Here is a 15,764-nt window from a genome sequence, read left to right on the forward strand (position 1 = left end):
CAGCCTTTATCCTATGGAGAAAGGAAAGAGGATTAAGTATGTAGGATCCAGCTGATATTTTAAATGACTTTACAGCAGCGGTCTCAACCGACTGCACATTAGCATTATTTGGGATGCTTTTAAAGCAGTGAAGCTGGACCCTGGGGTGTGGGACTGGGGCATCAGTATCAGGCTTGCTAGGTGATGCTAACTACCCAGCTAGGTTGGAGCACCACTGCCTTAGAATGCCAGTTCTAAGAATGTTCCAAAAAGTTTAAACCCTCTAGCCAGGACAACTCAGAAAGCCAACTCAGTAGACAAGGTGCCAGGAAAGTTCTGAGTTAATCCGAATCTTGACTTGGCCTGGGCTTTCTGATTTAGACCGGGAATGTCAGGGGCCAGATGCCCCTTTCCCTGGTCTGATAGGTCTTGAGTGGTTAGCCAAAGCTGCCTTTCTGAACCATCTTCTCGTCCAAGGTTGGTAGCTAGCTTGCCTTGGGAGAGATGTCTGCCTTTCCAGAGCACCGTGCTAGGACAGAATGCAGTGTTTCGTCACTTTATGAACAAGGCCAAGTTCTGGGGGCCTTGGAGGTCAGAGGAAGTTTATATCTGAGCCATTTGCTAAGTCAAATGTTGGGGTATAATATTCTGCTATCGGCAGAACTGTTATCACATGAGATCCTAACATGGATGGCTAACGTAGCTCCACTGTGGTTTACCACACGCAGAGTCTTCCTTCTGACTTTAAAAAAAAAAAAAAAATGTTTCTTAGATCGCTTTTCAAATTAGGATGCACGTTGGCAGCTCTTTTAGGAGGAGTAGGGCTCTCTAGTTCCATAGTTTAGGAAGGCCTTGGAATTCTTTTTTCTTTCTAATGGGTTGTCCACATAGGGAAACAATCCCATTCTTTGTTTCTCCTGCTAAGATGGTAAACAGCCATGTTCTTTTTTCTCCAGTTGCCCTTTACAAGAGAGAGAGGGAAATGCCCAGTATACTCTTTGCATGTCCTGCAGGACCTTTTTGGGGATAAGTAGGGAAGGAGTATCAGACCAGTGGGTCTCTTCGCATTTCTGTGACCCTGGCTTTTCTCTTTATTTGCCAAAGGACCAGGAACCACCAAGCCCTCCAAGCCCTCAGCTGTGCCTCCAGGCCCCCCTGTGTATTTGGACCTGTGCTATATTCCCAATCACAGCAATAGTAAGAATGTTGATGTCGAGTTTTTCAAGAGAGTGAGGTCATCCTACTACGTGGTGAGTGGGAATGACCCTGCTGCTGAGGAGCCCAGCCGGGCTGTCCTGGATGCCTTGTTGGAAGGGAAAGCCCAGTGGGGCAGCAACATGCAGGTAAGAGCCCCGGGACAGTGTCTACACCACACATGGAGCTGTGTCCAGAGGCAGAGGGAAGGAAACATGTTTAAAGAACCACCGGTGTGATTATGGATCCGCATGGGGTACCCCATGGGTCTCTTACACGTGAAATATCTTGAGGACAAAGTGGATTCACACACACAAGATAAGTCTAGAATATTATTCCTGGCACCACCAACAATCATAGCCTTACCATCCTAAGGCATAATTCACTTATCTACAAAACAGGCCCAAGATGCCTTGCCCTTCCCCCTAATATACCAAGGATATTTATGTATGAATCAGAATGATATTTCCATGTGAGAACAAGGAGATTGTTCAAAGGAATTGTCTTTTCTCCTTTGTGTTTCATGAATGTGACCAAATCAAGAGATCCAGCCATTTAGAAAATCACCTGTCGATGTGAAATCCCGCAGGAGCATTGCTGAGGATGGTCCCCAACAGGACCCCTCCTAGCTCCCAAACATCATAAACGGGCTATGAACCACTCTCTTATTTTGGCTGTGAATCTTTGCTTATCTCAGTTTTACCCGTGGTTTTGCAGTCACCTAGTAAACTGCATAATATTAAATAGAATTATTTGCTAGTTAAGCATATTACAGCTCATGAGAAACACCTGGTAGCCTCCTAATAAATAGTAGATGGAATTTTTACCATTCCAGCCAGTACCCAGCCAGCCAGCCACCAGCCAGCCACCAGCCAGCCACTCCACCATTCCCAGCCACACACACAAGGATACAAATCTTTAATCTCAGGATGAAGTATCAGTTACACACAATGGAGCAGCAATGATAACTAAAGCTCCTTGGATTCAATACACAGTATCTTTCATGCAAAATTGCTCAGCTGGGTGATAGGAAATATAAGTGATCTCACCTGCACGGAAGCCCTTCTTAACACTGAATATTTGAACACCTGATGGTGAATGTAGATGAACTGATTGACCGGTCATGAGGTCTTTTTTGGTCCTCGTCTTCAACTCTCCCAGAAAACCTTAATTCATTGCTGCTTTGATTCCTAGAAAATATAAGTTGAAAAATCCTTCATATTGGAGAAAAAGTAGGAAATTGCCCACTTCTCACCCTCCTTTGAATGGTCTTACTCATAGCCTTATTGTTCTACTTTTTTCCCTCTGGTTTCTGGCTCTGCTCTTGACCAACTATTTTCTGTCTCCCTGCAGGTAACCCTGATCCCTACTCATGACTCAGAAGTGATGAGGGAATGGTACCAAGAGACCCACGAGAAACAACAGGACCTCAACATCATGGTCTTAGCAAGCAGCAGCACAGTGGTTATGCAAGATGAATCTTTCCCTGCATGCAAGATTGAACTGTAAAAAACCAAGACCAGCTACACCACAGGATTTGAACTTTGTTTCCAGAAATTCTTCAATTTGAAACGCCACCTTTTCTAAAGAGTCAATTCATCTAAATAAGTCACTGAACTGTTACCTGCCAAACGCTATACTGTGTCATGGTGATGCAAGTCACTAATATTTCTTAGTTTTCGCTGATTTGCTAAGGGAAGTAACAGTATTCCCACAGTAGGGTTCAAGTTACTGCAAAAATACCCACCCCAGTTCATCTCTGCTCAACATTTGGAAACCATGCACTAGCAAACCCAACTGACTTCCGCTAGGTAGAGGCATTTGTCTTAGAGAGAGAGAGAAAGAGAGAGAGAGAGAGCGCGCGCACGCACAATGAGAGAGAACACAGGAGAGAGGGAGAATGAGAAAGGAAAAGAATGCAAGAGAAGGAGAGGTAATGGTAGAGAGTGCTGGTGAGATACCCAGAGAGAGGGAGACAGAGCGAGGTGGGGTAAGGAGGAGGGAATAACCAGCACTTAGGGCCGCGTTTTCTCACGCAGCCTGTATTCTATAGTCTACATAGGCAAAGTTTTCAACTTGTGTCAGTCTGAGGCATCAAAAAGGGTCTCAATTTTCTAGAACGAGTTAGCCGAAAGGAAACAAAGAAGGGAACAGAACTTGTTCTGAGGGCATGTGAGATTTTTCACGCCTTAATTAAGCTCCTTCAGTTTGAAGGCTGCGCACCGACATGATATAGAGAGCGCAGACTGGAAGAGCGAGTGGTTTGAACCCCATTCGGAACTCTCAGACTCTTCAGACACACGAGTAGATTGATCTAAGGCATGCTCCCAGCATTTGTCCACCCAGTTAGTCCACTCGGAGTCACTTAACCTGCATGCGGAAACACCCAAGTCCACCCCGATTAACAAGCAAATACCAAAGCGGTTGGGAGTACATACGGTAGACAATTTGCCTTAGAAAGTGACTTGAATGTACAAAAGATACTTGATGCACTTATTTTTTAACGTGAGACCGCAAGTTTATAAAACATCCGTGTAGGATTATAGATACTCCAGTTCACGGAGCAAGTGTGTGCGCGTGTGGGGGTCCTAGAAGCTGATCTGATCGGTGCAGCGGTTTGATGCTGAGTCATGCGTGTTGAATACCACCTCGGTGCGCCCATGGCCCCTCAGCCAAACAAGTTGAGCCTTTTGTAGCTTCTTTACTATGGCAAGTTCCAAGATTGAAATGGCTTCTATGATCAGAACTGGGAAAACAGTGAATCTTATGGTGGAAGAGGTTTCTCGGCAAGTGTACAGTATTTACCTTCCTTTGTCTTACATTGGCTTTTTCTTTTTTCTTTTTTTTTTAATTTTCCATTAATTTCAGCATCATGGGAACAAGTGTACAGAATTTTTTTTTTTAGATATGTGAGAACTTTTCATAGATGAACTTTTTAACAAATGTTTTCATTTACAGGAAAATGCAAAGAAAATTTCAAGTGATAGCCTTTTTCTTTTCCCCCAAGTCCTTCGTAAGACAAAAACAAAAAAAGAAAAAAATGTTTTTTGAAGTTCTGGTGAGATTGAAGTCTGATATCGCAGTAATAATATTTATTAAAACCCATAACTACCAGGAATAGTGATACCTCCCACCCCCTGGTCCCCCCTAACGTAAAAATCTGAGTACGTGTTATTTGAGAGTGGGGGAGAATGGCATGGTAGGCTACTTTTCCAGGCCTTTAACGTCACCCTGTGGTATTCCACATACTTCTTTCAGGATCTTGAACCATGAGGTAGAAGAGCCAAGGCAAGTTCAAAGAACCCTAGCAAAAATTTGCTTTGGGATTTTCTTTCTTTTTTTGGGGGGGGGGGAGTAAGAGAAATAATTCACTGAAAGCAAATGAATTCCCATCTCCGACGATTCATCCCGTAGAGTTCAGACATCATTTCCATCGTTGTCGTCATTGAACTATGAATCCGGAAACCAGATCATGTCTAAGCGGACGTCCAGTTCCAAGTTGCAGATCGATGCGCCCAGTGTTCAGATGTGGCAAACTTCTCAGTGACACCTGTGCTGTGCTCTGTCACGTTGTGTTTCCTGCAGACTCTTAAGATCCACGGAGTAGTGAACAGTGACCTCATTTTATTTTCTATGTTAGTTATTTATTTCAAGATTAACATTTTAGTTGATTTTTGTCTGGTAAGTGTGTGTTTTGCACTGCTAACGACTATGAGGGTTTAAACAATGCTTCTTCAGGGTCCCCTCGTGGAGGACCTCTGCAGTCTACTTAATGCTGTGAATTACATTTTTCAAATGTTTTAATTTTTTTAAAAAAAATTAATATTCTATTTTTTTTAGGCTTCTCTAGAAATGCAGCTTTTATTTATTACCCCATTTCTTTAGAGTCCTTAAGAACAACACATTGATAAAGGGTACAAAAAATTAACAGAAAATGGAAAACTCAAGGTGACAAAAATGGATTTTATTGAGTATAAACTTACCTACTTCAGACTTCTTTTATGAGACAACCTAAGAGAACTCATGATAATTATTTACTGATTAGTTATTAAGCTGAGTTGGTTGTGTCCACGTAATACATGGGAAGAGAAACTGATTTCCAGCCTTCTTGCCAAATCCAGACCTCTGCTTGATTTTTCTTTGATAGAAGAAGGAATTATTTTCCAATTTCCCAAATTCAATTTACTTAACATGTGCATTATTTTGCCTTTAAACCAACAAACATCTTGGAGAATTATAGCCAGTCTTCAATTAGAACCATTCTATCCTACTCCTTTATTTTTTCTTTTCTTTTTGCTATGGGATTTAATGGGACAAATATACAAAAGCTGACACCGGTCAGCTGGCTCTTTTTCCTATGAAATGTATCAGTACCTTTTTCCATCCATTGTTCTCAGTGATGACCACAGAGCTGGAATATACCAGGAAAGTCGAGATTTGCATTGCAGGTTCCTCCTGTCCTTCCAGACACCTTTCCTACCTGTGTGACTAACCTAATTTTGCTAGTTCCATAAGTACACAATTGGTTTAGTAACAGCCATGACAATGTACCGTGTACATTCATGGTGAGGGCTAAAGATGGACACAGACTTCTAGGAGCTTTATTCATACTGATTACTTAATCCAGTTGTACAGATTGAATATTCGAGTGAAAGGAATTTACGCTCTGTTTCAATGATGAGATTCCATCGAGAGGGCACTCATGATCATGAACTTTTGGTAGTATTCTTAAGCAAAAATTCTACAGAGACTAAATGTTAGAGGTGATCCTCCACTTTCAATTTTAATGAATTCTATCCCCTTTCTCAAAACCCAACCCCCATGCATGCTTTCTCAGTCTTGTGGTGGGACTGGATACAATGACTGACCCCCTCCCCCACCCCCAACACCATTTTCCATGGAGTTCAAAAAAAAAAAATTTTTTTTTTTTAAGACCTTACATATTCTAGTGAATGGTTTCCCCAGTGTATATGAATGTTTTAAGTGTCTCCAATAGCTTATGCAGTTTAGGAGCTTTTCAATACTCATTTAATAAGATTCAATCATTTGCTAATGAAAATCTACCACCTTCCATTTTTCTCTCTATTACCAAATTTCAGCTCTCAGGAGCTGCTCTGCGATTCTGAAATTGCTTTTCTTGCCTCTCTTTAGTCACCTGTCACAGGAGGTTCTTGCTCGGTAATGGTATTGTGAGTTAGATTAATGACTTTTTTTTTTTTTTTTTTTTGTGCTTTGGATTTTAGAAGAAAAGATTTGTTTCCATTTGAAAGGAACTGTAAGCTTTTATCTTCTAACCAACTGAACAACACACCAAAAGCAGCCTAGGGATGAGCATTTCTTTGAAAGCAATTAGGTTATTCACCTGGTATTAAAACTATTGACTATTAAAAAAAACTGACTTTATTAATTTAAAAGGCAGCATCAAAAACTGAAAAGGAAGGGAAAAATAAATAAATAGCTTCTCTGCACTCGTTTGGAGCTCCCCAAACAGGAGCCATCAAGATGAGGCATCAAGACCGGGCTGCCCTTTCCAGAACACCGTGCAGCCGTTCTGAGTCGTGCTTACCCGCGCTGCATGCAGCCCTTCTCTTTCCGGCCCCGGAAAGAAGTGGTCTTGAGCCCGGTTGAGAAGCACCTCCACTCCTCTCTCTTGTTCTGAATGGTGTTTGTGTCAGTCTGCAGCTGTGTATGGTATTATGTCTTATAATCCTGCATCACTTCTATCCTATCCAGTCATATCTAATGTAGAAAATTAGTTTTCAGTGAAAGTAATATGTAGTGCTTTTATGATATTTGTGTGCAATATCCCCTCTTCCATTGAGGATATTTGATGTAAAAGAAAAAAAAAAACTCAGTTCCACAATAAAATACAAAAGTGGCAAAAGTTCTCTTGTGTGCTGTGTCGTCCTTTGTTTTGTGCACTGAGTTGGGCTCATGGGGAGTTGGGATTTGCCCCCCAGGGCGGGGGAACGAGTCCACGAGGGCTGATTGTGTTTTTTTCAGTGGCTCCCTGGCTTTTGGCAGAGGGCCTTGTGTTCCTCCGATGACTGCTGTGTCGTTACCGTCTCTAACCCACCCCTAGAGCATGTGGAGAGTCTAAGGGCAGAAACTGGGAGGTAAAGGAGACCGGAACGAGTAAGCACAGCAGTGTAGATGAAGGAGGGTAGGGAGGGTTTCTTACAGAAAGCAAAAACCAGGCCTCAACCCTCGCTCCGCCACAGCCGGCTGCCTGACCTCCCTCTATCCATCGGAAGCTCCTTTACTTCCCTGTTAACATGAGAGGACTCGGCACGATGGTCAAGCCGGGTGATCCCTCCCAGGACGGACTTTCTGGGCTCCCCGCACCCACGACCTTCGCTCTACACCCGGCAGTGGCTAGTCCTGTGGGGACCTGTGGAGGCAAACAAAGCCTAAGGGCTGCCCTCCGCTGCGGTGCCAGGGCTCCCAGAACTCAAGGGTGGGCTCTGGGGACGTGGGAAAAGCACCACAAGCGAGGACTAAGCTGAGGCCTGCTGGGTGTGTGTGTCACGCACGCGGTGTCGGCCAGAAAGCACACTCTAGGCAGGGGCAACAGCTCAGGCGAATGGAGCAGGAGAAGTTACGTCGGGGTGGGGGGCACTCAGCTCAGAGGGGCAGGTGGGGGGGGGGCCCTGGCATCTCAGTCCCCCCAGGGGCCACAGGACATTTGCCCGCACCAGGCTCAACAGAGCCCTCCAGCCCTGGCCCTGTCTGTCTGCAGAGGGGATGCTTTGGCCTTGAAGGGCTCCTGCAGCCTGTCCCGAGTCCTGGGGATGTCCCTTTGTGACACGCGCTCCTTTCCGCCTTCGATTGTGCCTCAGAATGCTATGACTCCCCAACTGGTCCCGATGGAAGTTGCTGTTTGGCAGAAGGGGTTTGAGGCTGCCTCCGGGACCTGAGGGGTCAAGCACCGGAGCAGTCAGGCAGGCAAGTCCTCACGCCGGATGTACATCTGTGTACATCCATCCTATCTGCCCAGGTACATCTCCTCCTATCCCACGGCCAAACTGCTCAGTGCCAGAAGTCCTGGCCGAAACAGAGGGTACAGGGCCGCGTGGGTTAGCCCAGCACGGCCCCATCCTGGCCCTGCGAGTCCTGGGTCTCAGGAGGCCGTGGGCTCCCGGTAAGCCCTGCCAGTTGTTCACCCTACCCAGACCCTTCCCTGGGTTTCCTATCCCCCTCCCTCGGGACTCGGGCACAGCAGGAGCGGGGAGGGAGGTCATGCGCTTCCAGCTGGTCCTTTTCTAGACCCTGGAGGTGGCTTTCTTGGTTTTTTTCCTGTCTTCCGGGTAAATCAACAAAGGTCTGCTGAAGTACCGACTCCACCTTCTCTTTATACTTGCCTTGCTCATTCTAGATGTTTCTCTGTGTCCCCACAATGATCTTTCAACAAACTCCTCACTCGGGAATTGCTGGTCTCTTGCCTAATGCCAGGTCAGCATCTCCTCTCTCATGTTACACTGTGTGTCTTGAAAACTCACGGAGTCATACGGGCAGACTGACCTGGTCACACCCAGTTCCCAGAAGACAAGCAGGTGTCCTGGGTGGTTCGGGCGGTGTTACTGGCCACATTTTCACAGATAATGGAGCATCACAACGAGGACGGCTTCATGGGATGATCTCACCATAAAAAATAGGCATCGCTCCATTTCCCCCTCCAACTCTCTCCTCAAATCCAAACTGCAGGTCACTGTAATGCACTCCCGTGGGTTTAAGCTGATGACTTTTGCAACTGGGGTCTCCAGTCCGAACCTCTTCTCTGATCTCCAAATTCACATCCAGCTATTAAGAGCCCCATGCAGACAGTGAATAAGGATCTTTAAAACCCAAATCAAATTTAACATGCCCCCTGAGCTCCCCAAACTACTTCTGTCCCAGGGCTTTCCCATCTCAGTGAATGGCAAGCACGTTACTCCAGCTGCTCAAATAAAAGTGCTTGGCCTGTCAGCAGGCCTGCTGGCTCTTCTTTCCAAATACACCCAGTCCGGCCCCTTCCTGTCACACTTACTGTGACCACCTCTGTCGAAGCCCATCGTTTCTCCCCTGGATTCTCGTGGTAGCCTCCTGACTGTGCCATATCCCAACTCTGCTCTCCACAGTCATTCACCACATAGCAGCAGCTAGACTAGCGAGCCCCCGAAAATATTAGGTCGGTGCACGCCATGGGACCTTCCGACGGGTTCTCATCCCAGAGTGAGGGCCAGCGCCCTTACTAACACCGTCTGGCCTCATCCCCTGCTACCCTCCACCTTCTACTTCCTTCTACACTGGCCTCCTGGCCTACCTCCGGCGCTCTAGGCAGGCTTGCACCTGGGCCTTTGGGCCTGGTTCCTCTGTCGGCCACACTTCTCCACGGGTAGCGCCATGCTGCTCACCCTCACTGGTCTCCGGTAGAAAGTTCTCTTCCCGGGAAGGCGTCCCTCAGCAACCTGGTTTAACTTGTAACCTCCAGCACCTAGCCAGCCTCCGCTTTCCCTCTTCACATGACATATTGGGTGCTCATGAAGGAACAGTCTCCTTCTGCAGAATGTAAATACCACGAGGGAACGGATCCTTGTCTACTTTGTTCCTTGCTGTAGCCTCGGCGACTGCTTTAACAGTGCCTGACGCATAATCGGCGTTCAGTGTTTGTTGAATGAACGAACATACTTCTCTTAGGTTGGCACAGTGGCTACATGGTGCGGTTGTTGAAAAGTGGGTTTGGAATCGGGTGTACTTGGGTTCCAGCACTATGAACCCATTTACTAATGGTGTGGCCCTGGGCAAGTCACATAAGCCTTGGTCTTCTCTGCAAAATGAAGGTGGTACTCCCTGCCCTGCAGGGCCACTCCAAGTAGGTGGAATTATTATTTTTTTTTAAAGATTTATTCATTTATTTATTCATGAGAGACACAGAGAGAGGCAGAGACACAGGCAGAGGGAGAAGCAGGCTCCCCACAGGGAGCCCGAAGTGGAACTCGATCCCAGAACCCTGGGACCACGCCCCGGGCCAAAGGCAGATGCTCAACCGCTGAGCCACCCAGGCATCCCAAGTAGGCGGAATTAAACTCGGCAGAAATGGTCTTTCACAGAGTTGCTAAAGGTAATTTTTGTAATCAAGATAGGTACAGTGATGAGCCAGCGCCTGGGAAACACAGATGCCCGCCGGGGCCCAGCACACTGTCACTGCAGGAGGTTTGTAATGGGTTTGATTCCCCTTACTATGTCAGCATACTAACCAGGGAGGGGGTTTTAAGGTTTAGAACTTTGAACTCTGCAGACATGAAGTACTGTAAAAACCAAAAAGGCAAGTGAAGTTCTCCTACCATTTGGCACATCAGAGAATATACTGTACCTCTTGGAAATCCTTTCTAAATCTTCCATGTAGTCCTTGATCTAGCGTTTAAGGCCTGCAGTGGAATTAATTTTCAGATGCTTCTTTTAAGAGTAAACTTTGTTTTCCGAACATGTCTAGCTTGGATCAGGAATCCCTAACATTCATACATAATAAACACACAGCCTAAAAAAAGAAAAAAAAAAAAAACCACACAGCCTGAGCGTAACTGTTTTACACAAAGATCCCAGTGGTAACTGCCACCCCCTCAGGGCCATGGCTACCAGCCTTTTTGGACCTTCCTGTTAACCAGATGGGGAACGGCATCAAGGCAGCATGCACCATCAGCAAAAAGGCCAACTCGACGGGGAAAAGGAAAGGTTACTCTCAAGCGAAGAAGTGGTAATTTAGAATAAAAGGCAATTTCCCTGTCACAATGACATTGAAAAGCACTCCTCTTACCCCATTCTCTAACGTAAGGTTTAAAAAAATTATCGTCAGAGTTCGAAAAGTTCAGCTCTGAAGATTACTACTAACCATTTAACGAAAATACAACCACGCCACATTTTCTGAGCCCGGTTCAAGCTTCATCCCTTCCTCACCATGCATGCCCAGCGAGGTTACTGGGTGCAGTGGTGCAGCTCCCATCACGGCAGCTTCCAATCCCAGTTACATATCACCAGATGCAATCACCGTTGACCCTTTTTTCCAGAACCTTGTTGAGGAAGAGTAATGGCCCACCCTGTATTACTGCATTATTTTATACTCATTGACTTAGATAAAAAGTTACTATTATTTCATTAAATAGACTAGATATTAAAATAATTAAATGTTATTTTTCTAGCCTCAGAAATGCCATTCACAAATGAGCCATTTGCACACACATTCTTGAGTTCCACCTGCATCGCTGCAAACATGCCGGAGGAAGCCCTGCTCACAGACCCTTGGCCACGGTTCCTGACCTTGGCTGGCGCTCCTGACATTTTGGACCAGACACTTCCTTGTCGTGGGGGCTGCCCTGTGCACTATGGGATGTGTAGTGGCATCTCTGGCCTCTATTCACTTGATGCTAATTCATTCATAATGAAAAAACTGACTTTAATAAGCTAATTTTCAGAGCCCGTGACTCCATGGCAAGTCGAGCGCAATAAAGATCCCACACATGTACCTGATCTGGGCAGCCGGCTAGAAGGTGTGGAAATGAGACACAAAGTTGGTGCCAGGGCAACACAGTCCCGAGAGGAGGAGCCTCAGGTATCTTGCTGTGGCTGGGGGGGGGGGGGGGTGTCCATGCTCCCCACTCTGAGAAAAACTGGAGATCAAGCACGGCAAGGGCGGATGGGGAGGAAACAAGAGTAAACAGGTTATGAGCTGAAGGTCAACATGCCGCTTCCTGCCAGGACCGTCAGGAACGCTGAGCTAAATGGGCCTTCTGATCTACCCTGAGCCTGCCTCTGGAATTAGTAAGGGAGTGGCTGAGAAAGCCCTGCCCCCGATACACCGAATGTCACAGCTGGCTTGTGGTCTTGACCTTGTACCTGCAGCAGGCACGGCATGCTCAGCCACAAGGCCCCGCGTGCGCCATGGGTGCCTCACCTCGGGCCACCCAGTTTGTTTCCTTATTCAAGGATGCGTTACTCCCACTGCCCTCACAGGGTGGCTTGAGTTGTTGGCACACACACACACAGTCCTTGGTGAACGTTAGTGGCCGCGGTGGTGGTGGAGAGTGCCCAAGTCTGAGAGACGAGGGAAGTTAGAAAGGTGTTGCTCAGGATCGCACTAACCAGACCGAGGTGTGACTTCCTCCTTCCCTCCCTTCCCTGAGACAAAGAACACAGCAGAGGAATCCCAGAACATTTATTTCTACCGGTTCCTGATCAAAGAGCACAAGCTCGGGTAGCAGCACGCCACAGTACATAAAGTCAAAATTTCACAGCAAGCAAGAGCTGCCCCTGACCCCTTTCACAGAGAAACTTCAGGAAGGAATTTCCACCTCCCAAAGGTTGCAGTTGCACAATCACCCACATCTCCCATGCACGCAAGCCCCAGCCTGCTTCTAGTTTTCTACGACTCCTCCAACCGAAATGGGTGTTGACAGGTTGTACATGTGTGCACGTGTGGACACAAGAGGCAAGCCTTTACCTCCTTGGGGAAGCTGAGAATGCTTTGGAAAGAAGTTACCCCAACAAGATGGAGAAGCCAAGCCAAGGGGGCTTCAGGGCTAGAACTAGCTTCCTCCTCAAAAGCCCTTCCATTCTAAACATGTCAGTGGTGGTGCCTGAAATTTGAAAGCCAGTGGGTTCGTGGTGCTGTGTTCACTCGTCCTCAATTTCTTCCAACTTCACGTCCACAGGGAGGAGACACGGGGGAGGGAGAAGGTGAGATGTGTGGGCATCGCACCCCCAGCTCAGGCGGGGATGAGGCCTCCGGACACACAATTGCCCCTGGGGGGGAGAGAGACTATTCAGAAACCTGTGCTCGACACCAGGTTGTTGAACCATGGCCCTTCCCTCCACCACTGCTATGGATCAGAAACTTTCTTTCTTTCGTTTTTGAAGATTTTATTTATTTATTCATGAGAGATACACAGAGAGAGGCAGAGACACAGGCAGAGGGAGAAGCAGGCCCCTGCAGGGAGCCCGATATGGGACTCAATCTCGGAACCCGGGGGTCAGGCCCTGAGCCAAAGGCAGACGCTCCACCACTGAGCCTCCCGGGTGCCCTCGGATCAGGGACCTTCCATGTTAAACGTCGATCCCTGACCCCACCATACATCTTGGGTGCACCGCATCTAAGGTGTTTAGCTGGGGCTTCGGTCTGACCACTGGCCACTCACAGTTCTGCAGCCTTTCTCAGCATCTCATGGGAAGTCACGCTGCCTTAGGACGTTGAACGCTGTGGCTCTGATACCACAAACGGCCTGCTTTAGGAGGACAGGCAGGCAGAGGGGGCCGAGGATGCCACATGGTCCCTAGGAATGCCAGGACGGGGCTCTAGAGAGGCTCTGGTGGTGGGCGCCGGGGCCCCGCGGGCCTGTGAGGCAGCTGCCTTTGCTGCTCTCCGGGCCTCATGCTCCCGCTTTGCCCTCTCCCTTTGCTCCTGCTCCCTCTGAATCAAGTGCACCCGCTCCAGATGCCACTGCTGCAGCTTCTGCTCATAGGTGGCCATGTCCTCGGCCTCACAGGTGGGGAGCTGCTCCTGGATGAGCCGGGTGGTCAGAGCCAAAAGGCTCTCTGACTCAACTCTGCCCAGGGCCTCAAGCTTAGACTGCAAGTCCTGCAAGAACAAGAGGAGAGGGGGGTGGGGTGGGGAGGAGGGTGCAGGTAGGAGAAGACAAAGAGGAAAAGAGATGCAGTCACTTGTAAAATCTCTACACATTCTGCTTGCAGGAAAAGGCATTGTATTGGGAACCTGTCATCTAGACACTGCGTTTGCCCCCACCCTTTTTTTTCAGTCCAGCAATTTTGCAAAGATGCACCACGTGTGATTTCTCTCCCTTCACTCAAAAACAGTATATGGAACTCCATATGCCGTGATGCTCCATGTACTTTCTTGTTTTAAACCACAAAGAAAGCACAAGTATAACAAATCCACATTTCCCCTGACTTGCACCAAACCAAGCAGCAAAGTCCCAGAGCAAAGAGCTCTAAGGTGCACACAAAATGGCAGAAGCTGCTGATAAATGGCAGCAAAGCCGTCCCTATCTTTTTCCTGCAGAATAATAGAGATAAATGTTTGCCTAACCAGGGTTCCTTTCAACAGATGGAAATCGTTTCAAGAATTTTTTACTAATGGCATGCTAAACAGTTCCCATGAGTGCTCGCACTATTACAAGCCCCCACCTGCTGTGCTCCATTGCAGGTCAGCCTTTACAAACTGACTGCTTACGGCTCCATCTGAAATGGCATCTTGGTTTGGCCGGTATTGTATTCCTGGAGAAGTAAAGGACTAAAAACACTAATCCCCTTGAGTGCTTCAAGATGTAGACCATCAGGAGAGAGCCACTTAAGGCTCCAGCTGTAGCCTATGCCACACATTCCCATGTTCCATAACCAAATGCAGTCAGGGGCACAGGTGATGAGGTCTGCTCCCAAAGGAGGCGGGAGGTGGGCAGGATCCACGCGTCAAGGGGTGGCTACAGCCCAGTGTGATGGGTCAGTCCTGTAAAAAGGGACCGGACCCCCAAACAAATTACCTGAGACTATGAAAATTCAGGCAACAGGAAGAAAAAGAAATGTACAGTGAGAATTATTTCTTTCTGATGTCACTTTCCCCGTGGTTTGGGGCCAAGGAGACAGCTTGGGACAGCAGATAAGGACTCAAATCTGAGTCCGTGAACTTCTGGTTCAAATCCCAAAGCAGTCACTTATGGGCCAGTTCCTCTCAGCCTGGTGTCATGTAACATAGGAAAAGCGGCGTCCGCCACGCAGAGCTACAGTAAAGACAAATGTAATGAACCGGTGCCTAATACTCAGCCGGGAGCTAACAAATATTTGTCTCTCTTTTTTTTTGATTCTCAAAAAAAATGCATATATAGAAGAATGAGGACTGAGAATTTAATGCAGCATGGGTTTCTAGTCTCCGTGATTAAATATGTAAGAAATAAGAGGAACAGGCAGTCATTTTTAGGAGCGTTGTGGCAGCACGTTTTGTTTTTTAGCCTTTCCTACACTGCAAAGTTAAGAGGTATAGAGATAGGTCCATAAGTTCTTAGCCGCCAATTCTCTGTGTACCTAATACCGATTAACCTTTCTTTCTCAGTTTTCAAATTCTAAAAGAGGGACCTTGAATGAAGACTTTACAGAATTACTGCTCCAAGTACAGAAGAATCCTCATAACATGGGGACAGAGCTGTCCCGTAGTTTGTTCCAGAGCATTGCTGAATAGATCTCTGTGGTGATCACACAAAATGACACGTCTCTGCCCCAAAATGACACACGAGGACAGCTGGCATGGTTGGGAAGGTCTTCTAACTCTGGGAAACGAACTAGGGGTGGTGGAAGGGGAGGAGGGCGGGGGGTGGGGGTGAATGGGTGACGGGCACTGAGGGGGGCACTTGACGGGATGAGCACTGGGTGTTATTCTGTATGTTGGCAAATTGAACACCAATAAAAAATAAATTTATTATTTTAAAAAAATTCTTTAGGCAGCACATTTTTCTCTTTGCACTTAATAGACGAGAAGCAAAGCAAGGAAGGGCCCAAGGGGTTAAGCTGCAAACACAGCCCTTCTCCCCTGACGTGGATCACAGAGTATTTTG

The 15,764-nt window shown here is 47.1% G+C and overlaps 2 protein-coding genes across 3 annotated transcripts in view; one reads left to right on the top strand and one right to left on the bottom strand.

Moving 5' to 3' along the window:
• MAP1B (microtubule associated protein 1B) overlaps nt 1-7,057 on the top strand; it is an 85,476-nt gene extending 78,419 nt beyond the window's left edge. For both annotated transcript variants that reach the window (XM_041765923.1, XM_041765924.1), the window contains 2 exons: nt 1,084-1,322; nt 2,527-7,057. In XM_041765923.1, the coding sequence (XP_041621857.1) occupies nt 1,084-1,322; nt 2,527-2,682 (395 nt within the window). In that variant the 3' untranslated portion in view covers nt 2,683-7,057. The remainder of the gene's footprint in view (nt 1-1,083; nt 1,323-2,526) is intronic.
• A 5,289-nt stretch (nt 7,058-12,346) lies between these two features.
• Nucleotides 12,347-15,764, bottom strand: part of MRPS27 (mitochondrial ribosomal protein S27) — an 88,401-nt gene continuing 84,983 nt past the window's right edge. The window contains exon 11 of the mRNA XM_041766513.1: nt 12,347-13,780. Within this exon, the coding sequence (XP_041622447.1) occupies nt 13,430-13,780 (351 nt within the window). The 3' untranslated portion in view covers nt 12,347-13,429. The remainder of the gene's footprint in view (nt 13,781-15,764) is intronic.

The sequence above is a fragment of the Vulpes lagopus genome, chromosome 8, assembly GCF_018345385.1.
Source record: "Vulpes lagopus strain Blue_001 chromosome 8, ASM1834538v1, whole genome shotgun sequence".
NCBI classification, from domain to species: Eukaryota; Metazoa; Chordata; class Mammalia; order Carnivora; family Canidae; genus Vulpes; species Vulpes lagopus.